The sequence below is a fragment of the Arvicanthis niloticus genome, chromosome 6 (assembly GCF_011762505.2).
Source record: "Arvicanthis niloticus isolate mArvNil1 chromosome 6, mArvNil1.pat.X, whole genome shotgun sequence".
In the NCBI taxonomy this organism is placed as follows: domain Eukaryota; kingdom Metazoa; phylum Chordata; class Mammalia; order Rodentia; family Muridae; genus Arvicanthis; species Arvicanthis niloticus.
This window is the reverse complement of record NC_047663.1, coordinates 49432381-49456385: the sequence shown is the minus strand read 5'-3', so window position 1 is coordinate 49456385 and position 24005 is coordinate 49432381. Positions and strand designations below refer to the sequence as shown.

At 48.2% G+C, this 24005-nt stretch overlaps 1 protein-coding gene and 1 non-coding gene across 3 annotated transcripts in view; one reads left to right on the top strand and one right to left on the bottom strand.

Annotated features, from left to right (window-relative positions):
• Aipl1 (AIP like 1 HSP90 co-chaperone) overlaps positions 1-24005 on the bottom strand; it is a 28342-nt gene that overhangs the window by 926 nt on the left and 3411 nt on the right. The window contains exons 3-7 of one of the 2 annotated variants that reach the window (XM_034506960.2): positions 21195-21383; positions 20234-20410; positions 20018-20159; positions 19014-19236; positions 17723-17943 (exon numbers count right to left, since the gene is read on the bottom strand). In XM_034506960.2, coding sequence (XP_034362851.1) covers positions 19034-19236; positions 20018-20159; positions 20234-20410; positions 21195-21383 — 711 coding nt within the window. In that variant the 3' untranslated portion in view covers positions 17723-17943; positions 19014-19033. Of the gene's footprint in view, positions 1-17722; positions 17944-19013; positions 19237-20017; positions 20160-20233; positions 20411-21194; positions 21384-24005 lie in introns of those variants that run through there. The other variant, XM_034506962.2, reaches the window with a different exon arrangement.
• Positions 10468-10591, top strand: LOC117712219 (U6atac minor spliceosomal RNA). Its single transcript, XR_004607277.1, has one exon. It is a non-coding gene; the product is annotated as a U6atac minor spliceosomal RNA (small nuclear RNA).

Here is a 24005-nt window from a genome sequence, read left to right as displayed (position 1 = left end):
AAAATAACAAAGGATTCACTGGGAAATGATGATTGAACAAGCCATGCAGGGCATCTGCTCTCCAGCCCCAGATAAACAAAGTCTCTAAACCATGTAGTCAGACATTATTTACTGCTCAACTCCTTATTGGGCACCTACAATAGTCAAACGAAAATTGCTACATCATTCAGCACAGGGACATGCAGCAGGTGCTACAACCAGCATCCACAGAGTGGATACAAAGTAATACATGGTGCTGAACCACTGATGCTGAGACATTATCCTAGAAAGCTTAGGAAAGTAGTCTTCCCATCACTTGCTCAGAATAGCAACTTACTGCTAAAAGATCAAACATACCCCATCCCACCTCACATTGGGGGCGGGGGGGGGCAGGAAGAAGATAAAACACAGGAACTGGTCTTGGAAATAACAACTGGGCTGAGATGGAGAAATGAGGCACTAAGAGGAGAAGGGGTTATTAAGAAACAACCTTGGAAACAAGCAGCCCAAGCCAGGCCAGGCAATAGCTCTTGAAAAGCACATTGTTACGAAGATTCAGGAAGGACTCCACCAGTCAGTTCCAGGGACCACCCTTGCTTTCTTGCTACTGGAAGAGGAAGAACATGGGAGAGAGCAAGCAGGGAGGCAGGGCTACAAGTCTACAAGTCAAGCCAAGAGGTCCAACAATTAGTCCAACGTAATTAGGGGAAGAAGCTAATGAGGAAAGGAAAAAAAAAAAAAGCAAGGCTTTTCTCCCCATTCTACCTCCCAAAGGCTCCATCTAGCCAAATTGGAAGCCAGAAAGTACATGATGTTTGTGACCCAAGACAAACAGCCTCTCAGGACACAGAAAAAAAGCAGCTGGTAAAGGGGAGCTGAAATATCAGAAAGGTAATGATAGCTAAGCTCCCACATGGAGAGAAGTGTCTCGGGGACACAGTTATCCCACAAAATGATTCCCGCTGCTCCCCAAACCTTCTGAAATCAGTAGGCAATGAATGAGGATGGAGGAAAGTAATGCTAACAGAAGGCAGGCAGACTGAGTTAGTAAGGGAGTGAGACAGAGACGGTGCCTTGGTGACCCAGAACAAGGGGAAGGAGTGGGCTGCACACCACGCCCATACCCAGTAAGTTTCGGGAATTAAATACAAAGATACGCTAGGGGTTTTTGGTCATCTGAACCACCCTGGACCAAGCATGGGCGGTTGGCAAAGATAAGGATGCCTAGGTCTGCCAGGGTCCTTCTTCACCCCGCAGCAGGACGCTTTCCATTTACAGATAGAGGTGGTTGATTAGGGATATGCACACAAAAGGCCATCTGATCCTGGGATGCAAGGAACAGCGGCAGCTGGTCAGAGAAGTCCATACACTAAAACAAGGCCTCGGTCCACTGCTCCAATTGCTGCCAGCCACATACATTCTTTCAAGCAGGGCTCTGCATAGCCTGAAAGGCCCAGGACAAAAAGCCTATAAGATGCACACACTGGAAGACTCCAACCCTAACCCTATTCTATAATTATTCTGTGGCTAGACCCCTATTCCTGATTCTCTAGTCACTGTGAGTTCCCTCCATCTGCAGAAATGCAGTCAACTGTTTAGATCTCACCCAATGCTTGGAGAGTTGGCTCAGAGTGCGCACCGTCCTTAAATAGAATGTGGGTTTGGTTCAAGCCCCCACTTCAGGGAGTTCACAACTACTTGTAACTCCAGCTCAAGGGATCCAATGCCTTCTCTTTTGGCCTCTGCAGGCACTGCACTCACATATATAGACAACAAACATATACACAGATGGAGAAGATTTTTAAAATGTATCTCGGCCTTGGAGCTGGAGAAGTAGCTTGGTGGTCTTTAAGAGCATGGGCTATTCTTCCAGAGGACCAGGATTCCATTCTCAGTACCCACACAGTGGCTCATAACCGTCTACAACTCTACTCCAAGGACTCTGACACCTGTTTCTGGCATTGTACCCATATGGTGCCAGACATACATGCAGGCAAAACACCCATGCATGTAAAAATAATAAAATAAATCACATATGGAACTTATTTTAAATTGTAAGATTACTGAATATGCAGGTTATCACATTGGGTTTTCTCCACGCAGAGTATTTAGAAATATTCATTAAGTGTTGTCAATAGATTGTCTCTACAGCTCAGCAAAACCCTTCTTGGCCATCATTTGCTGAGCCCCTTCTAAGGGCCAGACTCCATCCTGAGCACTAAGGAATGTAGAAATACATTTAAAAAATACATCTACCTTCATGGTACCTTCTAGCAAACTAGGCAGTTTGGAAGCCTGCAGAATCTGTAGCATGTCAGAGAGGGCTCTTACATTCTTTCAACAAAATACCCCTTCTCACCCAGGAAACTTATATAGGAGCCAGATCCATAGGCATGTAAAATAGGTATGTGAATGAAGCATTTAGCGATAATACATTATAAAAAACAATTATTCTAAGGCAACTTATTGGTATGTACAATTTAAACATTCGGCAACACAAAAGCAAGTGACAGTCTCAGATCTGAGGCAGGGGTGGAGTAGTGTTGGTTGGTGTCATGGGACACCACAAGGATGAATTGTGAGTGGGCCACTGATAATGTATGTGTGGCTTATTTTTACACAAAGAAATCTGTGCTGAATTTTTGATAGTGCAGGACACAGGGCATCTTCCAAGTCTTTCAGAGTTGGTCAGTGTTTTACAACCGATGCTGAGACTATCACTTTGCATAAATACATAGCCCCAAATGCCAGAATTTAGGGCCACTTCAAAGATTGTTGGGGATTTTGTCTTAATGAAGTTCATTTGACAACTTCTTTTTAATGGAATTCAACTCAACCACTCAAAGAGAGATTTTTTTTAAGGTAAACATTCTAACTCTATACATTCCCACACTACTTTGACGAATGCTAAGGAATGAGGATTGGAAAATGTGAGAAGTCTCTGTGTTCTATGAGCAAACCGCTGTGTTTCTGTAAGACAGAGCCCTTTGTATGCACAGTTAATACACTGCAGCGCAAAATCTATGACAGTCTCAGATCTGAGCCAGGGGTGGAGTAGTGTTGGTTGGTGTCATGGGACACCACAACGCTGAATTGTGAGTGGGCCTCTTGTGTGTTCAGAGCCAAGTCATGTGGACAACGCAGCTGAGCACTGCAGGAAGAACACAGCTGAGCACTGCAGGAAGAACCTCAGATTCGCTGAGCATTTGCCTTTGAACTAAATTTGTTGACTATTCAGAAACTTTTTATTGTCGCCAAATTGTTTGCAACCCCACTCACACGTGATTACATGACCCCACAGTTCAAGAACCTGGTTGATAGTCAGAGGTAGTGTTAGTGTTAAGGGGACAATCACACGGGGGATGAAGTGCCAAGAGGAGAGTGGAGGCTGGACTTCAAGGAAAGTGATCAGAAAAGGCAGCTGGAAAAGTCCTGAACCGGGGACTGGGAAGCCCCGTGGGTATCTGGGAGCGGTAGAGCAGAGTTTCTGAGGAGGTTCTGAGAAGGGACGTGCTTACTTTGAACTTGTAAATAATGTTGAGGCTGTGAGAGACTATGGGAACTTTTGAAGTTGGGCTGGATGCATTTTTGCATTATGATATATATACAAACCTATGGCGGCCAGAGAGTGGAAGTAGGCAGCCATTGATGAGTGGCACTATTTAGGAGGTATTAGGAGGTGTGGCCTTGTTGAAGGAAGCGTGTCACTCAGGCAGGCTTTGGGGTTTCGGATGCTCAAGCCAGATCCAGTGTCTGTCTCTTCCTGCTGCTTGTGGATCCGGATGTTAACTCCCTGCTTCCTCTCCAGCATCATGTCTGCCTGTGTGCTGCCATTGTGCTGCCGTGCTCTCACCACGAAGCTGTGAGCATGCCCCAACTAAATGCTTTCCTTTATAAGAATTACTGTGGAAATGCTGTCTCTTCACAGAAATAGAAACCCTAACTAAGATAGGAGGGCACCCAGAGGGTCAGAAAGCCCTCCTCCCGACCCCCACGCCTCTGGCCTTGTACGTCAAGTGTGGAGACTCATATGGCCACAGAAAGATCCAGAGGAGCCGCTATACTTGAACTCATATTCCAAAAAAACAAAAAAACAAAAACAAAAAAACAAAACAAAACCTGTTCAACTGCCATCTTGAAACAGACTGTTGGGGAGCAGTGGTGAATGGATGGAGAGGCCAATTATGGGGGCACACTGTGACACCTGGCAAGGAGAGCCAATGGGACATAATCTGAGGGGACTGCAGAGAAAGGTGGTGATAGACAGATAATGGGTGGATTTGCAGAGGCAGAATGGGTGTGTAAAGGGGCTGAGAGCCAGGAGAGAAAGAGCCTCCTCCCCACCATGCTTCTACACAGCCAACGGGTGGAGCCCTGGAAACTGGGATGAGGAGAGCATCGTTGATTGCGGGCAGAGGATAAAGGGTTGTGTTTTCAGAGTATTGAGACTGGGGACTTAGATGGCCAGATGGGTGTATTGAGTAGCTGATAGGATACCCTTGCAGTCTGATGGAGGAGCCTGAGCTACAGATAGGAATGTGGGGACCATCGTTTTATCCCTGCTGTTCAAAGCTATGAAACATGACAAGATCAAAGGAAACAGAAGAAGAAAGCCCCAAACACGGACAGGCAAAGAATGGTCCCCCTGTATCTATGGCTCGATAATGAGTCATAATGGCACAAACAGGAGGTACCAACAGACAAAATGGTGATTTCACTGTGCCAGCTGGATGGGAATGTGAGAGAGCTGGGAAGTAGGGTCTGGAGGCAAAGTCTGCTCTTTTCACAGGACAGGAATAGACAGCGCTTGAAACCTGCAGCTCCAGGCTTGGCTGTAAAACTGACAACTGGTTTGGAGGATAAACTCCAGACTGGTTAAAATGATGCCCTGCAAGAACGCTCTGATTCCCTACCTCTCTAGCTACCTGGCCTCTGCAGCCACACCCACAGCACTGGTGAGTTGGCCTGAGCCCCAGGAGAAGGTGGGGATCTTGAGCCTGGCAAAGGGTACATTGCCGGAGGTAGGATGATGTTGCCTCAGTCACTCAGTCAAGGCTGAGTGTTTAGCTTGGCCTGCTGTTCAGCTAAGCGAGTGTAGAGGAGATGCTTGTTCCGTGGTCTGAAATCTCCACAGTGCCCACAGTGAAGCAATTAAATTAGAATTAATGTTTGAGTATCTGTTTATGGAGCTGCTTCAGTTTAAACACACCCTTTCTTTTATTACACGCTAATTGCCAGGTAGGATATTTTAGAAAGAAATGTAGTATTTTTTTTCTGCAATTCTGCACTCTTTCAAGAACAAAGGCTTTCTCTCTCTCTCTCTCTCTCCCTCTTTCTCTCTCTCTCTCTCTCTCTCTGTGTGTGTGTGTGTGTGTGTGTGTGTGTGTGTGTGTCTGTGCATATATCTATCTGTCTCTATGTGTGTTTGTCTGTCTGTCTCTGTTTGTCTCTGTGTGTCTGTCTGTGTATGTGTGTGCATGCGTGCATGTGTGTGTGTGTGTGTGTGTGTGTGTGTGTGTGTGTGTGTGTGTTTTCTTCTGTCAATTCTCATCTTATTCTTTGAAGCAGGTCTCCCATTGAACCTGAAACTTACCAATTCAACTGAAGCCAAAAACCCCAGCAATCCCCATGTCTCCCCATTCCCAACACTGGGGTCACAGAGGACACATGCTGCTCATGACACATGAGGCCTCACACTTACACAGCAAGCCCGTGTGTGACTTAGGGTTCAACCATCCTGACGCATGCATGGCAGGCATTTCTGCAGTAGACACAGACCTGTGATCTGCCGCACTGTAACGAACAGCAGGTAACCAGATTCCCTCCTTCTGTGCCAGCTTCACCTCTCTCTAAATGGTTTGCGCTGCACTTAGTCATTTTAGTTTTTCTTCACACAAACCTGAATATGCATTCCCTCCCCAAGTGGATTTTTAACACGGCTGCAGCAGACTGAGAGGGAAAAAAACCCACTGGCAACGGATGCTCCCTTACAGTGAGACTGGAGCCAAAATTGAAAATTGAGGGCTGATCTTTGTGTACCTTTCAAGTGGTGTCTTTTTAAACTGGCAATTTGAAAAATAAAATCAGTCTGAACAATACAGCACAAAGGGGGAGCAGGCTGGGGATGTTGTTATAATTCTAATTAGATGCCTCCTCCCTCCACTCGGATTTACTTGGTTGTAATGGGAAGGTGCCCTTACTTCTCTAGCTTCTCTTCCTGCTGAGCCATCTCTCCAGCCCCCAAAGCTGCGGAACAGTGTCAATAAACAAACTTTATACTACCTAATGCAAAATGGTGTCATGGGCACTCACCTTCATTCAAACAAGGGGCCATGATTACTGCTGTGGAGTCTTGCTGACCCTGGGGTAGGCTGCAAGGCCTTGGGGAGCATGACCTCAAGGCAGGGTCACTGTTTCTTGCTACCAAGCAGAATCCGCTGACAGCTCACAGTAGAATCCCCTAGGGAACACAATGGCTAGTCTTCTCTTTCTTTATTTCAAATGCCCTGAGTGTTCCAAAGACAAATAGAAATTAAGGTTTTACACTATGGAGGGAGCCTGGAAGACATGTAGGGGGTGGGGAAGCATGCATAGCAGCCTTCCCATCACAGTGATACTGACATGTCTCTACCCTGGTTGACTGGGTTGCTGTGCCCGACACTTAAGTGGCTTTGTTGACCTGAGTTTTGGGCAGCATGAGTGCAAATGTCAGGACTCCCCAAAAAGTGTCAGGCTTGAATAGAGTCAGGAAACCACATTGGGGGTGTAAAACAGTTCATGAAAGAACTGCCACAGAAAGAAAGGAGTTACAAAACCTGGTGTGAGAATGCATGCCTGCATCCCAACACCTGATAGGCTGAGGCAGGATGGGGGATGGTGAGTTTGAGGCCAGAGCCTGAGCTGCACAGTGAGAAAGTGGCTTGAACTCAACCCTGTCTTAAAAGGAGAAAGGAAGGAAGGGGAGAGGAAGGAAAAGGGAAGAAAAAAGGGAAGGAAAGGGAAGAGAGGGAAGGGCAGAGGGAGAGGAAAGGAGAGAGGAAGGAATGGGAGGGGGAATGGAAGTGAAGAGGGAGGGGAAGGGAGAGGGAGAGGGAAGGGGAGAGAAGAAGAAATGGGAAAAGGGAAAGGAAGTGAAGGGGAAGGGAAGGGAAGGGAAGGAAGGAAGAAAGGGAGGAAGGAAGGAAGAAAGGGAGGGGAGAGGGAAAGGGAAGGGAGAGGAGGGGAAGGAAAGGGAGAGAGGAAGGGAAGGGAAGGGATGGGAAGTAGAGGGAAGAAGATGGGAAGGCAGAAGTGAGGCGATAAAGATGCAGAGAGGGCAGGAAGAAAGGCAGATGTGTCAAGTAAATGAAAGTGTCCTGTTTCTGTGTTCTGTGAAGGCAGAGAATCTAGAAAAGACTCCACCGTGGAAGGAAACTCAAGCCAGCTTTGCCCTGGCTTGGCTCTGGATGCTGCTGATTGCTATGTGCCAGCTAAACTCCGAACCAACATCCTAAAAGCTCAGCAACAGACTTCCCCATCTGAGGTCCATGCCGGTTACTCTTTCCCCTCAAGACAGAAACCTCATACACTACTGAGTTACGTTGGCTTTCTGTGGCTGGTATAACAACTGACAACCAATAGCTTAAAACAAAACACATTTATTATCATACAGTTCTGGGGCTCAGAAGTCCAAGACAGGACTCACTGGACTAAGCCCAAGGTACTGACAGAGTTGGGTTCCTGCTGGTACCTGGCATGCTGGAGTGAGTGGACTCTTTCCTTGTTTGTCCAGCATCTGGAGCCTGGCTTTACCCCTTCTCCATCTTTAAAGGAAGTCTTTCCTATGCCTCCATGTGACTACTTCTTCCTTCTCTCTTTCATTTTAAAGACTTTCAATACATGTTGGCACAGCCAGAAGACTCAGGAAAATATTCCCATTTTTAAATCAGCTCATTAACAACCCAATATGTTTTTTCCCATAAATGTCCTAATTCACAGGCACTAGGGGTTAGTAGTGAACAATGACTATACCTTATTCATCATAGGTGTCTTAGTTGGGGTTTCATTGCTATGAAGAGACACCATGGGCATGGCAACCCTTAGAAAGGAAACATTTCATTGGGACTAGCTTACAGGTTCAGAGATTCAGTCTGTTGTCATCATGGCGGGAAGCATGACAGCACACAGGAAGACACAGTGCTGGACAAGCAGCCAAGAGTTCTACATCTGGATCGGCAGGAATCAGGAAAAGAGAGAGTGACACTGAGCCTGGTTTGAGCATTTGAAACCTCAAAGTCCACCTTCAGTGCCACACTTCCTCCAACAAGGTCACACCCACTCCAACAAGGCTGCACCGCCTAACAGTGCCACTCTGTGTAAGCCTGTTGGGACCATTTTCATTCAGACCACCCCAGAGAGTTTTACTGTTTCTCAATAACAGGGACTGGGCTCCCAAAGAAGTGGTTGAGCCAGATGGTGAAAAGAGAGGAGAGGGTTCCCAGCAGTGGATACCAGAGGTGTTTCTAGTAAGGAGGGTCTGACAAGGGGTCTCACCACCTCACAAGGAAAGGGGTATCTCAGAAAGTGACACCACATGGTTCAATGGGTAAAGGCACTTGCCACCAAAGCCTGACAGCCCAGAATGCACAGAAAGTGAGTGTGAGGGTGAGTGTTGTAACCTCCCCATCCATATGGTGAGATGGGAGGTGCACACAGGAGAATGACCCAGAAGCTCCTGGGCGAGCAGCTGCTTCATGGTCAGTAGGTCCCTTTTATCAAACGATGGTTAAGGATCAGATCACTTGTGTGTCCTTCCCAATCCCACCCTCTTGTCCTTGTCCTTCCCCTGCCTCCCTTCCCTCCCCACAAGCAAGTTTGCCCCACAAAATGACTAGTCAGCTAAGAGCTCCCCTTCTCCATGGAGACTCTACAAACCCATGGATACCCCCACTCCCTCCAATGCTTACCGGCATTTGCACTGTCTCCTAAACTCTCTATCATTCTGACGTTGCTACAGATCGCTCAAGTGTCCTGTCCAGGGGGTCCTGATGCCTCTTCCTCTCCCTGGCCTTCTTTGTGATTTCTTCATTTGTTTTTGCTGTATCAAACAGGCTGACATCAAACTTCCAATATTCTTAGCCTTGTCCTCTGATGGCTGGAATAACTGACTGTCTCAATAACTTTTCCATGTATTTGCCTTCATATAAAGCTACTTTCCCCTCCAGGTGGGGAGCTGCTGGGCTATTCACCTGGACCAGTTCCCCATAGGATCCCACAGTCCCACTGAGACCAAGAAACAGTCTCAGTCTCACTCCTTCTCACCTGATACACAAAAAGCCTCAGCACCTAGACCAGATAGGCTATAAATATTACCTCATATAGGGGCTGCATACAAAACTCAGTGGGCAGAGAGCTTACCTTACATGCAAAAAGCCTTGGGTTTAGTCCTGCATTACCTTTGGCTACACAGAACATTTGAGCTACAGCCTGAGCTACATAAACCATCTGAAAAACAAATGGCCTAACAATGCATTCATTCATAAATTCTTCCCTCTCATAGTGACTTGGCTCTAGAGCCTCACTGTGGTCCCCTTGGGAGAAGAAGCTGCTAGTGAGAAACCACCACACCCTGGGGAGGAGGGCCAGTCCTCTTGGCCCAAATATCTCCTGTGAATGCCTCACAATGTGTGGAGAGGCCTCACCAGCCTCTTACAAGCCTCCTGCTCTTACAGGGCCAAAGGATGTTTTTCAGGATCTTCCCTCTGAAGGTCAGGCCAGTTGCCCGTCCCAGGACAGCAGTCTGCCGGGAGCTCCTATGCAGTGGATGCGCGCTCGCGCACACACACACACTCACACACACACACACTGTTAGTCAGAGCTGTGACTTCCCAAAACAGGAAACAGCAGCCTTTCTAATAGACAGATGTGAAGTCACTAACAGGATGACTACCAAGCTAGGAGTCCATGTCACTCCTCTTGCTTCAAGTTCCCCCAAAGGGGTCCTAAAAAGAAGCTATGGAAGAACTGAAGGCTGTGCACTGGCCACTTGGAATATTATCACAGAAAGGGGACAATAGTGAAAGGTTGCACCCTGACAGAGCAGGTGGCGGCTTCCAGGGCCACATAGCTGGATCTCCCTCTCTCTGGAGCAGGCAGAGCAGGGAGCAGAGATACTCACTCTCACCTAAAGCTACGGAGTGGGGAATACAGAGGACCCTGAGAAGATAGAGGGCTAGGGGTGTGAGGTGTGGCAAGGTGAGCTCACAAGGGACTCCAGAGAGCTGGGCATTTGGTCACTGTAACCAAGCAGACACTGTGTATTACAATGGTCATTCTATCAAGGTACTTCAATGAAATAGCAAAAATCACAGACTCCTGTGTACAAATGAGACAGTAGCTCAGAGATGTTAAGTGAATTGTACAAAATTGCACAGCTCATTGTAATGTAAATTTATGTAACCATTATAGAAGTTAATATGGAAGTTTCTGGGGGGAAAAAACTAAAAATTTGTGCTGTGTGAAAGGGGAGTAGGTCAGCACACTCCCTCAGGAGGATGGATGAGGCCCTTAGGCCTAATAGCATGCACTGGTAAAGTATTGCCATTGACTTTGTGGTATTTAACCACTGTCTTTTGGAAGGTGAGAAGCAACCCCTGCAAGTTGTCCTGACTGCCACAGGTGCTGTGGCAAGTCCCTTCTCCCATCTTAAATAAATACGTGATTTTTAAAAGCTAAAAATAGAACTATCACATGACCCAGCTTTGCCACTGGGTAAACAGACACCACAACACACAAGGAACCTGCTCATCTGTGTTCATTACTGCCCTATTCAAGAAACAGCACCAACCTAGGTGTGCATCAACAGATGACTGGATAAAGATAATGTGGCCCGTATGCATGGTAGAATTTTATCCAGCTGTGAAGAAAAATGAAAACATGACATTCTCGGGGAAATGGATGGAACCAGAGATTGAAATAAGCCAGACTTGGAGAGACAAACATCACATCATGTTCTCTCACCTAAGGAATCTAGATTTAAAATTGTGTGTGTGTGTGTGTGTGTGTGTACAGCCATGCAGCTAGTAAATGTTCAGAGCTGGGTTAGGAACCCAGGCTTGTCTAACTATCCCTTGTTCTTTAGCCTCCATTCTATCCTGGCTCCAGATGTGGAGACAGAGGACAGGTGCCTCTGACATGGTATCTGAGGGGACCCCTGGTTGGTCATTATCACCAGTGATTTATAGACAGTGTAACACAGACTGGCAACAGTGACTCCTTGTCCGAGGCTAGAGAACCAAAGATGGATAGTTTTTGGAAGTCACTAGTGTGTCGCCACACAGAGGGGAATGTTTGGGAGGGCAACACTGCAGGTCAAGTTGTGAGAGGCTGGAACTTTAGGAATGGCAGCTCAAGTCTGCAGCCAGTGAGTCTGCTGCTGTAAACCCTGGCTCTGAATGGGTTACGATCAAATCTCTAACCACAAAGTGGGAGATACATTGTAAAGAGCTGAAAAGATAAAAATCAGCTGAACAGTGACAGTTCAGGCTTTATAGAGGTCCAAAATGCCAGCGTGCAACAGTGCCCTCTGCAGGCTACTTGAGGAACATGATTTGTGAAGGGGTGGCTCAACAGAAAAGCCCCAGAAACACAATCATGTGCTGATGTGCTGAAATGAACACATCTTCTCAAAACAGGAACCTTGAATGGTCCAGAAGTATGGAAAATGTGTTCAGCTTCCTCAGCCGTTAGGAAAGTAATCACTGAAACTGCCTTGGGAATCCTTCTTGCCCCAATCAGAATGACTACCATCAACAAAATGGGGTGGGAGTTTAAACCTGTACAGGAACCACAGACACCAGTATCGAGGTTTGTAAAAATAAAATATAGATAAACTAGAAGGAGGAGCAGGAAGCTGTGCTCCGGCTGAAAGGTGAGAGTCTTCTTTGCCTACAAGACAGAACCCCAGGAAGCCTCGAGGGATTCATCTGTCTAGGACACTAAGAATGAAAATCAATCCCTCCAAACTGTCAGGAAGTGCAGCCCAGAGGACACTTCCCCTCCTCCTACCTTAACCAGGGACCCCTAGTCCCAGCCCCTTTGTTTTATAAACTGCTTTAATGAATGGTGTTCAGCTGGAGAGAAAGGCACAGGGTCCCAACATCATCTGGCTGTCACTGACTCTGTCCCCTTGGTACTGTCTAGAGTCAGAACTGGATGTCTTCAAGCCTTGTCCTTCAAAATAGAATCCATGGGCCATTGGAGATGACTCAAGGCTTCTTCTGACCTGGTCAGCATGAAAACTATGCAAATCAGTCAGAGGTGCCATCTTCAATTCCTTGCCTGCCATCTACTGGGAACTAGTAAGCCCTGCACGTATCTCAGGTAGACACCATAGGTTAAGGGTAGGAGGCTGGGATTCTGCCTATGGTGTTTTGTACGACTGCAATTGCCCATTCCAAGCCTCTCTACCACGTTAGCTGCACCCACCTCACCAGTGTCTTCCCTTAGGCCCCTCCGCCCCTCCAACACTATTTCTTGCCTGAACTACTGCAGGAGTCTCAAAACTTGCTTCTCCCCTTCAATACAAGCTCAAACTTGCCACAGAAAGATCTTTCTAGAAAGCTAATTTGATCATTTTTCCCTTCTCAGAGGCTCCTCACTGGTTTCCAAGATCCTCTAGATATGGCCTTGCCTGACCACCTACAGTTTGTCTCCTAAGACATCCTGGTATATATAGGTTCCCCCCACCGAACCCCCCCCTTCTCACCTAGACAGACCATAGACCAGCCCCATGCCCAGCCTACTCTGAATAATCTATCCTGTTCTGTCCCAGGCAGCATGAAAGACAAATTGTCTGGTCATGTGAGGACCTTCAGAATGCTCTCAAAAGAAAGTGTGGGGACAGAGGTGTGTCTAGAACTCAAGGCAACTGGTGAATGCGAACACAGGAGACAGGTCCAGGGAGATCTTCTCACTCTAAGGCTTAGAGGAACCACCCACTGATACCTTGGTATTCAGCATCTGGCCTCCAGAATTGACAGGTGACATTCTTGTACCAACTTAAATGGGTCTTCAGGTGCCTGGATGTTTAGTGGACATTATCCCTGGCATTCATCTAAGGGCATTTTGGATGGGTTGACATTTAAATCAGCCAACTGAGCATAGCACATTGTCTTCCTCCTGTGGGCGGGTCTCAGCCAGTCAGCTGAAGGTCTAACTAGAACAAACAAGTCCACCTTCCCTCCCGCCCGCCTGCCTGCCTCAGGCTTGGGGCATAGAACTTACACTCCAGCTGTCCTGACTCCCAGACCTTGGATTACACAGCAACTCTCCTGGTTCCCAGACCTTCAGTCTTGGAGCAGACCTACACCCCTGGCTCCCCTGGGTCTCAAGCTCACCTCCTTCATCATGAGGAGAGGCCTTGAAAACCACCAAGACAATTCTCCCTTCTTGGGTGAAAAAAAAAAGGGGGGGGGCCTAAAGAGAGGGAAGACTCAAGATGGATGCTTAGAAAAGAGGCGTGGCCACGTCAATCTCCGCCTCTGTCTGAAAGCTGACCAATGGGAAACCTTGGTGAAAGACCTCTCCAACCCTACAGCCCAGAACCCAGCTGAACACAAATGGAGGTCTAGCAAGCAAAGCTCCTGACTATTCAGTTCTGGTCCCTGTGTCCTTATGATGATGGTGAGAAGATGTCTAAGTCCACACTAATTTTTTTTTCTAATAAACATGAACGCATCTGTGGAGAGCAGCCGCTCACTGACAGGCTGAGCAGCTGCAGAAATTGTATTTACAGCCATCTGCAGAAAGAGGGAGCTAGCGGGTTCCATCCACCACCAAGCTTTGTGGAACTCAATTACCCAAACCTCCGCCTTCTTGGTGATGGTGCACACTTTTAATCTCAGGAGACAGAGACAAGCCTCTGAGTTCAAGGCCAGCCTGGTCTACAGAGAGAGTTCCAGGACAGCCAAGGCTAGACAGAGAAACACTGTTTTGAAAAACAAAAACAAACCTTTGCCTTCCCTACCTAGGGTCTGGATGCCTCATTAGCTACACCGGAAGGGGCTAGCAGGCCTGCAGTCATGACCCCAGCCAGTTAGACTCTGTGCCTCCCTTCCCCTTCTGGGGGCTGGAATGCTGACTGACAGAAACCTGTCTGGGGAAGCTTCAAGCCAGAGGCTCATAAGAAATGAGAGGGAGGGGCTAGAGAAGTTAAGAGCTCTGCTGCTCTTGTTTCCAGCCAGTAAGCTTGATCTGGATTCAGTTCCCAGCACCCACATGGCAGCTAACCACCATCTGTAACTCCAGCTCCAGGATATCCCCAATGCTCACTTCTGGCCTCTGTGAGTACCAGGCACAAATAAGTACTCAGACATACACATAGGCTAACATCTAGACATATACAATAAAAGTAAATCTTAGAAAGAGAGGGGGAGAAGGAAGGCGAGAACAGGAATGATGGTTTTACAAGAAGAAGAAATTAATACAAAATAACGTTTAAAAGGAGGGTGTGAGAGATGGCTCAGCTGTCAAGAGATCTTGCTGAGGACCTAAGTTTGGTTCCCAGTACCCATGTCAGGCAGCTCACAACTGCCCTTAACTCCAGCTCCAGGGAGTCTGACACTTTTGGCTTCCAAGGGTACATGTGCACATTCATGTACACATACTGCTACACAGACACAGACACATAATTAAAAATAAAATACATTTTTAAAAAGAAGTTCACGCCATCGAGATGGCTCAGTAAGAAAAGACCCTTGACACCAAGTCTGACAACCTGAGTTCGATCCCCAGGCCCACGTGGTAGAAGGAGAGAACAGATTGACAAGTTGTCCTCTGACCTCCGCACACTAGCAATGACAACATCTAAAACCTGAGCAGAAATGCTGTTATCTGAAAAAAGGAAAAAAAGAACTAAAAATCATGAGTGGGTTACAGAGATGATGACACCACACCAGATGCCAGTAAATACCCAGCTCCCCCACCCCCGCTGTCCTGCCAGACTTCTTTGCTTCTACCTTAGACTCTTGTTTCTGGACCTCAGTTTCCCCCTCTACACAGCAGCAAGCTGGACTAGTAAGTTTTACAAGGCATCGTGGATATGAGTTTTTCAAGGGGTGACCATGGTTCTCACTGGGGGAGACATATCAGTCACACACACACACACCCCACCTCTACCCTGTAAAAGTGCTGTCAGTGGGGGCCGCCAGCCTTGACATTGCTGAGGAAACACAAACACTCAGGCTTCTCCTCAGATGGTATTTTTATTGGTGGTGAGAGGGAAGGTGAGATTCCCTGCTCATCACAGTCTCTCGCTAATGAGAACAGCAGAAGGAACAGAGCGGTCGAAATTAGGCCAAGAGCTGCGCAGACTCAGGGCATGGGAAATAAGCCCAAGTGCTTGCCTTCAGGGAAGAGGTGGGAGGGGAGGAGAGCTCCAAATGGCTCCCAGACAGTCTGATGCCACCACTCACAGATCAGTGGATCAAGGTTAGATCCAACAAAGTGTTTCCAGCTACAAAACCAGGTAAGGCCCTGGGAGAGAGAGCATTCAGGACACAGAGCACAGTAGATGGTGACAATCAGCTAACTGAGGTGAGGTGAGTGATGTTCCCCAGTCTTGACCAAGTTTCCAGAGCCTGCATAAGGTTTACATGGTACCACAGACTGTGAAGGTATGGTCAAGGCAAGAGTACCAAGGTAGAGACCATCTGCTAGGCTTTCCAGGTAGTCCCAGCATCATTCCAAGAGTCCCATAAGAGGGAGACAGGATGGTCAGAGGCACAGAGATAGTGACAGACCATAGAGACACAGAGACTAGAAGATACTCCCCAACTGGCTTGGAATGTAAAGAGGGGACCAAAAGTTGAGGAACACAGGGGTCTCTAGAAGTTGGTGAAGTCAAGAGTCTCCCAAGAAAGTCTAGACAGGTTACAGGCTGAGCCATTGGAGGACTTACACCCTCAGAACCCAGGAGAGCTTTGTCATTTTAGCCACTGTATATACTACAGCAGCTATAAGGCCTAAGGTACCTGCAGAAGATGGGAGAAACCCACCGACACCCACATCACTCTCTGGTAACTGGGTCTTCACCCATTACAGTGTAGGGCACAGTTCAAACCGTGGCTCAAACCTGGCCCAAATGCCTGACTAAGCAGTTGACTCTCAGAGGGAGCATGGCTGAGGAACCCACATAAATCTTGGCCTTTCTACCTAGTCTCATGCAAAGGCTCCTGATAGACAGATTCCCTTCATTGTGTAAATTTTACATTTTTTTCCATTGTTAATCCACCTTCCCCAGAATGGACCAGCTGCTGAGCATCCCAGAGTAGCACAGAAAGTTCTAGTCAGCAGTGGGAATCCTCTGGGATCTGCTGATTCTGGCCACACTCTAAGCCTCAGTTTCCCAGAGTTTATAAAGCCAGTGGGAACCAGGCTGTCCCTGGGTCCCTAGTCTTCCAGTGATCTTCGTTCTATGGTTCTAAGTGTCCTCTTGGCCATGACCACTCTGCAGGCATCAGGGGTGGTCAGGGGAGGTAGAGAATGAATGGCATCAGACCCCCAAGCACCTCAAGCTGCTTGTTGTCTGGTGCCCCCTGCTGGCATCCTCTGGCTAGATTCTGTGAAAGGAGCTTCTGAAGGCTACCTGTGGGACATACCCACCCCCTCAAAATCCCTCCAGCCAGGACCTCAGAAAAAACTGTTTCCAGAGCACTTGAAGAAGCCCAGACAAGCACTAGAGCCCTGGATGGGTAGCTGGCTCAATCTCTGCCACTTCCCCATCACACCCTCTTCACTAGTAGTGAGGGGAAAAAAAAAAAAAAACACTTCCATTGTCTTTTCCTCATCTTTGGGTACAGTGGAAACAGGACTTTTTTCGGTGTGCCTCCTACTGTAGTTCACAGGTGCCCTAGGCCCCAGCCTTCTTTGTTCTTGGGCTTGTAAATGTGCTGGGGCATCAGAAGAGAAGATCCCCACTTAGGAAGGCAGGACAGAACCAGTAGGCAGGACTCTAAGATACTTTGGGACATGGGTCATGCTGGGAATCTGGGTGGATGAGATCCTGTCTGTGCAGAAGGAAAAGCAATGGAGGGGACACCACACACAGAAAAGCATGCCAGACAATCTCGTGTCTGAAATGCCAGCACTTGGAAAGTAGAAGCAGGAGGATTGCTACATAGTGAGACCTTGTATCCAAAACAAAAAAAACAAAGAACAAAACAAAACCACCAGGAAGGGAGGAGAGAGACTAGAAGAAAGGGGGAAAGGAAAGAGAGGAGAGAAGGTGGGGGTGAGAGGAAGAGAGGAAAGGGGAAGTCCAGGCCATCATTCCTGGCCCTTCAATAATGCTCCTTGCTACGTGCCTCAGCCCCTTCAGGGCTGCACCCAGGTACTTGGTGGTGTGTACCATCCAGGCTTCTCCTGGGCAGCACTGCTGGAGGAGGTAGTGAAAGTCTCTGTCCTCCCTCCCATTCCACAACTCAGGGCTCTAGGGCCTCAGGACACTCCCTCCTGTGCCTCTGCAGGTCACAACATCCCTTCCTCTGTCCTCTTCTGCCTCCTGCCCACCCTAGACACACAGGTAGTCTACAAGACTCAGACCCCAGTCAAAAAAAAAACAAAACAACCTTTTCTCTTGGGCTAGGAGGGCTGACCCTGAGACCTAGATGCCAGGAGCGTCCTCATTAGGGTGGCCTGGGGATGGAAGAATTGGGAAAACTGCAATCAAAGCCAGTCAGCAGGTAGCACACGGGCACAGCCACAATCATGTAAATGTTGTTTATTGATTTTCAGATGTTCTAGTCAACCTGAGCAGAGAGCGCAGACCTCATTTGTTTGCAGAGCTAAGGGTGGATGTTAACCACAAGCATGGTGGAAGGAAAAATGTACCACGCCCTCGGGGAGAGAGGGGCACAGGGAATGCTATCGATCTCTTCCAGGAGTCCCCAGAGCCATCAAGGTCAATGACATTCGGAGGGGTTCTATCTATGAAGTGACAAAAAAAAAAAAAAAAAAAAAAAAAAAAAAAAAAAAAAAAGAACCAGGAGAATCAGAAATCCCAAAATACAGCCAAAATACAGCTACCCAAGCCCAGGAAAGGGGGAGCCCATTTGTAAGCAACACTGGTACATGATACAAGAGGCTGAAATGGAGACTTGTGCGAAGATTGAGAAAAAAAATGTCAAAAAATTACAAATGGGCCTGATGGATAGGGTAGGGGGAGAAATTTTTTAAAAGCCTAATTTTGTTTGAAAACATCATAATGAAGATACTGTGAGTGCTAATTAAAAACACTTTTAAGCTGGGTCCGGAGAGAAGGCTCAGCAGTTGAGAGCACTTGCTGCTCTCCCAGAGGTCCTGGGTTTGGTTCCCAGGGCTCAGGTGGAGCAGCTCACAACCACCGTAACTGTAGGTTTATGGGATCGCAAGCCTCTCCTGACTTCCTTGGGCACATGTATACAGAGAGAGAGAGAGAGAGAGAGAGAGAGAGAGAGAGAGAGAGAGAGGCAGGCAGACACACACAAATAAAACTAAATAAACCTTTTTCAAAAATTAATTTAAAATAAGTTTGGTTATTACACCTGAGCTAAGGAATAGTAGTTGTCCTATGCCCTTTGATAATTTGGGGTTTGGGGGAGGGGTTTTGATTTTCCATGGGCATCTGGAACTTTGATCTCACAAAAATGCATTTGTTTATGTGTGTATCTACTTATTTATGTCGGAGCTCAGCCCTGGGGCTCTGGGTTTGCTAAACAAGCACTCTACCACTGAGTTATATCCCCAGCTCTCAGACATTAGTCTGAATGTGATTTAATACGAATATGTGCTAAAAAGTGACATCAAAGTCCTAGTTAATTGAATCAGAGACGGCCAATCTATGCTGCACCGGTGGTTCACAGGGTGTGGGAACACGCAGAGAAGTCACTGCCAGTCTCCTGGTAACCAAAGACACCTTCCCTGGAGCACCCTGCAGCAAGGGGAGCAGTGTGGGTACAGCCCCCTCTCCCCATCCATAGCCCCAGCCCTCTATCCGACCTAACCTAACCCAGTCTAACCCAGTGGAATCCAGCCCAGCCTAGCCCAGCATGCTCCGGCAGCGCTGGCGCTCCTCCTCCTGCTTGTCAGCCAGGCGGCTCTCCAGCAGCCGCAATTCCCTGAGCACCGCCTTGCGCATGGACGGCTCCAACTCCAGCACTTTCTCCAGGTCCGCCTTGGCCTCCTCAGCGTTCCACACCTCCGCATGAGCACGTGCACGCATATAGTAGGCCTTCACGATCCCTGAGGGAAGAAGCGCCCGCTGCACCCACCCAGTCAGTCCCAGAAAGCCCTAGTATTAAGCTACTGAGCCTTGGTTTCTTCCCCAATCCTGTAACCGATTTCAGTTTCAGAGCTCAACACTGTTCCCACTGAGGACCCAAGCTCTGTCACCATCACAACCTGTCCTCATACCTGACCAATCTGGGTGACTGTGAGGCTCAGTGCAATAAGGGTGGAGGTGCATGGAGCAAGTGTGTGCTGGTAATCGTACTTAGCATTAGTCAAGCGCCTTCTCCAATACTGCCGGAGACCTGCTTTCAGTGTGACTTCATAGTTTTCTCTAGATTGCTGGCCTCCATTAAGAGCCTGGCTGCTACTCCCAGATTCATGGAATACACAGCCATATGCACATTACATAAAATACATACGATTTTAAAAACCACCTCCCGAAAGCCTGGTCTAATGACACACACCTGTAAAGCCCAGAGCTCTGGAGGCTGAGGTTCCAAGTGAGTCTGGACTAGATGGCTGGCCTCAGTCAGAAACAAACACCTCCCTCCATAAAACATCACCCACCCAGAAGCACATACAACGCAGCTGCAGGCTTGTGAAAATCCACTGGAAGAAGACAAGCTTCCATGCCTCACAGGGTGGGAAAGGTCTACTAAGGCCTTCCAAGGTGGCTGAGACCTGGCTACCCCATCTACCCAACTCCCATTCGGCTCCCTCACCCTCACTCCTACTCCCCCACTCCCAACCCCTCACCCCTACCTCCAACCCCTCACCCCTGCCAGAGCTGCACCTGGGTGGTATCGTAGAATGTCACTGGTATGCTCCAGCACCTCATAGTACTCCTCCTTCTTCAGCAGGCACTGGCAGTAGTTGAGGATCAGGGTGTTGATCATCTTCTCCAGCTTCAGCCACTCAACCTCCCAGGGCTTCTCCTGCGGGGGCAGAAGCTCAGCCACCTGCTGCTTAAGGCTCATCCCAGCCCACCCAGCCAGAAGTAGCCTCACACCTTGGTTTGAAGGTTCCTCAGGCACACAATGGCCTCCTGGTACTTGGTGGCGGCCTGATCATAGCGGCCCAGCTTGTAGAGCCTGTTACCTTCTCCATGAAGAAGAGGCACAGCCTGCATCCTCTCCTCATTATTCAGGTTCCATGTCTCCCTCTGGTACTCGTTTGGGGCCTCCACCTAGACCAGGAGCTACAGGTTAGCCGGGCGAAGACCAGACAAGATGGCCTGCAGTATCCTTCTGCAGGGATTTGCTATGTCCCACAGTGAGGCGCCACACTAGAGTAGGACTTGAGGACAGAGCAAAGAAGCAACAAGGCCCGTTCCTGCCCTAAGCAAGTCAGTGACTTTGGGCAAATTATGAAAACACTCCTTTCTTTAAGAAAGTTTGCTTTCAATAGTTGGAAAATTGTCATGAGTACTGACTGTGTTAGCACAAGACACTTTTATTGCCATCTGGTGGGAATTTATCATCATAATAACACAAGCATGTAGTATCTACAGAGAGCGTCTTGGAACGGATGTTCTGGCTCAGTGTACAGACACAACTGTTCTGTTTTACTTCCCCATTCAACCCTCGGGTTGAGCCTCAACTTCGTTCATAAGCTGAGTCCTGTCCTGGCCTTGACCTTGAGGCTGGTTCTTCCAGATCCACGCAGGATCTCATACTGTACAAGACCCAAGTCCAGAGCCACAAATCACAGGGGCCAAGGCTGCAGCCCTAAATCTTGCAGAAGTGGAAGCAGGTGACCAACTGAATAAAAATGCTTCAAAAATGAAATTCAATCTGTTTTCAAACATTGGTTTTGAGTGAGCTTTTGCCTGGTGGGGAGCGGGGAGGAGCTGGTTTTGCAACCTTCAGTTCTGCTGGGGTCCCTGACTAGCCTCTTATTTTCTATAGAAACATGTGAACTGGGCATGGGATAGGGGGTCTGAAGCATCCCTTCTGACACCCGGCTCCTACCTGCAGCAGCTCAATCAGGAAGACAAGGGGCTGTGGTTCCTTCTGCAGCTCATCCAGGTCCTCATAACCCAGCGTGTGGTATGCAAACATGTTGGCCAGCCCGCACGTGTGCACATGCCAGCTTGTGGGGTCCTTGCCCTCGGCCACCTGCCGCAGACTGCGGGACAACATAGGGTAGACCCCTGTGTGCTGTAGGGATATGGAGGGGGTACCTCAGATGTCAGAGCCTACCAGGCCACACCCAGCCCATGCCACATCCCTCACAACGGAGCGCTGATGTCCCAGGACACCCCCACCCCGAATAACCATATTTCTCGGTGTACCACCAACTGCCTTATATCTCTCGGCACCTCTTGTCCTCATGACCACCCATCAAAGGAGCCACGTGGTTATCCTTGTGCTGCAGATGTAGGACAAGAGTCTGGAGAGGTTAAGCAACTTTCTCAAGGTCACACAGCTAGGCATGACACAGACAAGATTCAAACCTGCCTCCCCAAGCTGTGCTTTTAGTCACACATTGCCTGTTTATAGCCTTGTGGTCGGTATAACACATTTCTTCCCCCTTCCCCCCCCCAAGGAACCCTTGAGCCTCACAAGCCCAAGGCTCCCAGCATGCAGCAGTGGAGGGAGCAGGGTCCTAGAACTGAGAGAGCCATCAAATGTGACAGATGCATGTCTGGTCTGATCCAGCTGCATCCAGTGCAGAGTTGGCCCTTGGGGTTCAGCAAGACCTGCTCCATGCCAAGCTTCAACTTTCCAGTTGAGCCTCGGAGCCCATGTCCACAGAGGTGAAGTCGCCCTGCTCAGGCTCCTACAGAGAGATTCTAGTCCCTTGCCACTGGTAGGAAAGACAGAAGCTGAGGGTTGAAGGTCACCTTCCCCTACCCCGACTGACTGAATTAGCCCAGATGCCTTCTGAGAGGCAAGGCCAGATGGCAGGTGCCTGAGGATTAAGGCTAGGATAAGGGAGGGGCACCGAGATCCCATCCACTTGCTTCCAGAAGGAACCCACTGATGCTATTTGAGCAGGACCTCAGACAAAGGCTGAATTCTACTAGACACCTGTCAGCCTGGGAGGCCCAGTGCCCCATCCCATGCCCAGGGTTATAAAATGACATCAGGAACAGAATAGAATCCAGGAGACAAGAACAAGTTGGGGACAAGGCAGGTCTTTAGTCTCCTAGCAGCAACTTTGAGAAAGAGAGGGATCCTGGATCCCTCCTTCCAAGTTACAGGCGATAGGCAAGGCCACTGTCACTCATGGGACATCTAAGGATTCAGCCAATCAGGGAGCTCAGAACTATGGTTTCCTCTTTTCTCTGAGGCCAGAGTCTGGTGCAGGCCAAGGCCCTGTCTGCACTGGAAGATGCCACCTGCAGTGTCTCAGACCAACTGATTCCCAGCTTGTCCACAAAAGTGTGTTAAGTTTGAAGATCTGCTTTTTAAGTTGGTTGCCAGCGTCTAAACACAGAGTACTAACAAGTTAGTGCAGAGCTGTATTGGAGTCCAGAGCCCAATATCCTGCCACTACCAGCCCAGGGGTGGCACCACCCACAATGGCCTAAGTACTCCCAAAACAATTAACAATCATGAAAATGCCCGATGGGCCAATCTAGTGGTCGCATTTTCTCAGTTGAGATTCTCTCCTCCTCCAGACTCTGGCCCGGGTCAAGTTGATATAGATCTAGTCCACACACAGTGTGAACTCCTATGCATTCTTTAAGACCCGATGTCACCTACTTGAAGAAGTTCCCCCCAAGACTCTAAGGCAATTAGTTAGCTTTCTGCCTTTTGTGACCCCCCAAAGTGCTCTTCCCTTGCTCTCTATGCCATGCCCTGGTTGCCTTTCACTTTAACTGGCTAAGGGTCTGCACTTCCACAACTCAGTTCCTCCCGGGTTGGAGACCACCTGTATCATTCCTAACACAGAATAGGCCAAGTCGGGTGCCAGTAAAAGCTTGATCATATAAGGAAGAGGGGGGAGGAAGAAGATATCATAGGGAGAAAAGGAGAAACAGGATAATGTAGAGACCTAGTGGTGAGAACCTGGATTATGGGTGCCAGGGAGATGGTACATCAGGGAAAGTGCCTGTTACACAGGTGTGAGGAGGACCTAGGTTCAAATCCCCAGAGTCCACATAAAGCAGGTGTGGGTAGGTAGTGCATCTATGATACTGGTGGCCCTACAGGCAGATGGAAAACAGAGACAGAAGAGTCCCTGGAAGCTCACAGGCCAGCTGGTATACTCAGCATAGTGCAACAAGAGACTCTCTCAAACAAAGTGGAAGGTGAGGCAGACCATCTGAGATTAGTCATGACCTCTGACCACACATGTACAGACACACAGGCAAAAACAAAAAGTCTTGATTGTGAAGGAACATTGAATTGAGACCTGGGTAGGAGAACTTGTGGATGGATGGATGGATGGATGGATGGATGGATGATGGATGGATGGATGGATGGATGGATGGATGGATGGATGGAAGAATGGATGGATGTGATGGATATGGATGGATGGATGTGTGGATGGATGGAAGAATGGATGGATGTGATGGATGTATGGATGTATGGATGGATGTGTTGGAGGTTTAATGATGAAAGAATGGATTTTGACTGAACACTGGTTGAATAGAAGGATAAATAAAATCGTGCCTGAGTAAAAGTGGGAGGGTGGATGATTGTGTAGATAAAGTATGACTGTATAAGTGGAAAAGTGATTCATACACAGTATTCATGAAGGCCAAACGCATTGAGAAAACCAACAGTCACTATGTCTAAAACTTGCCCACTATGAGATGTACATCACATGAC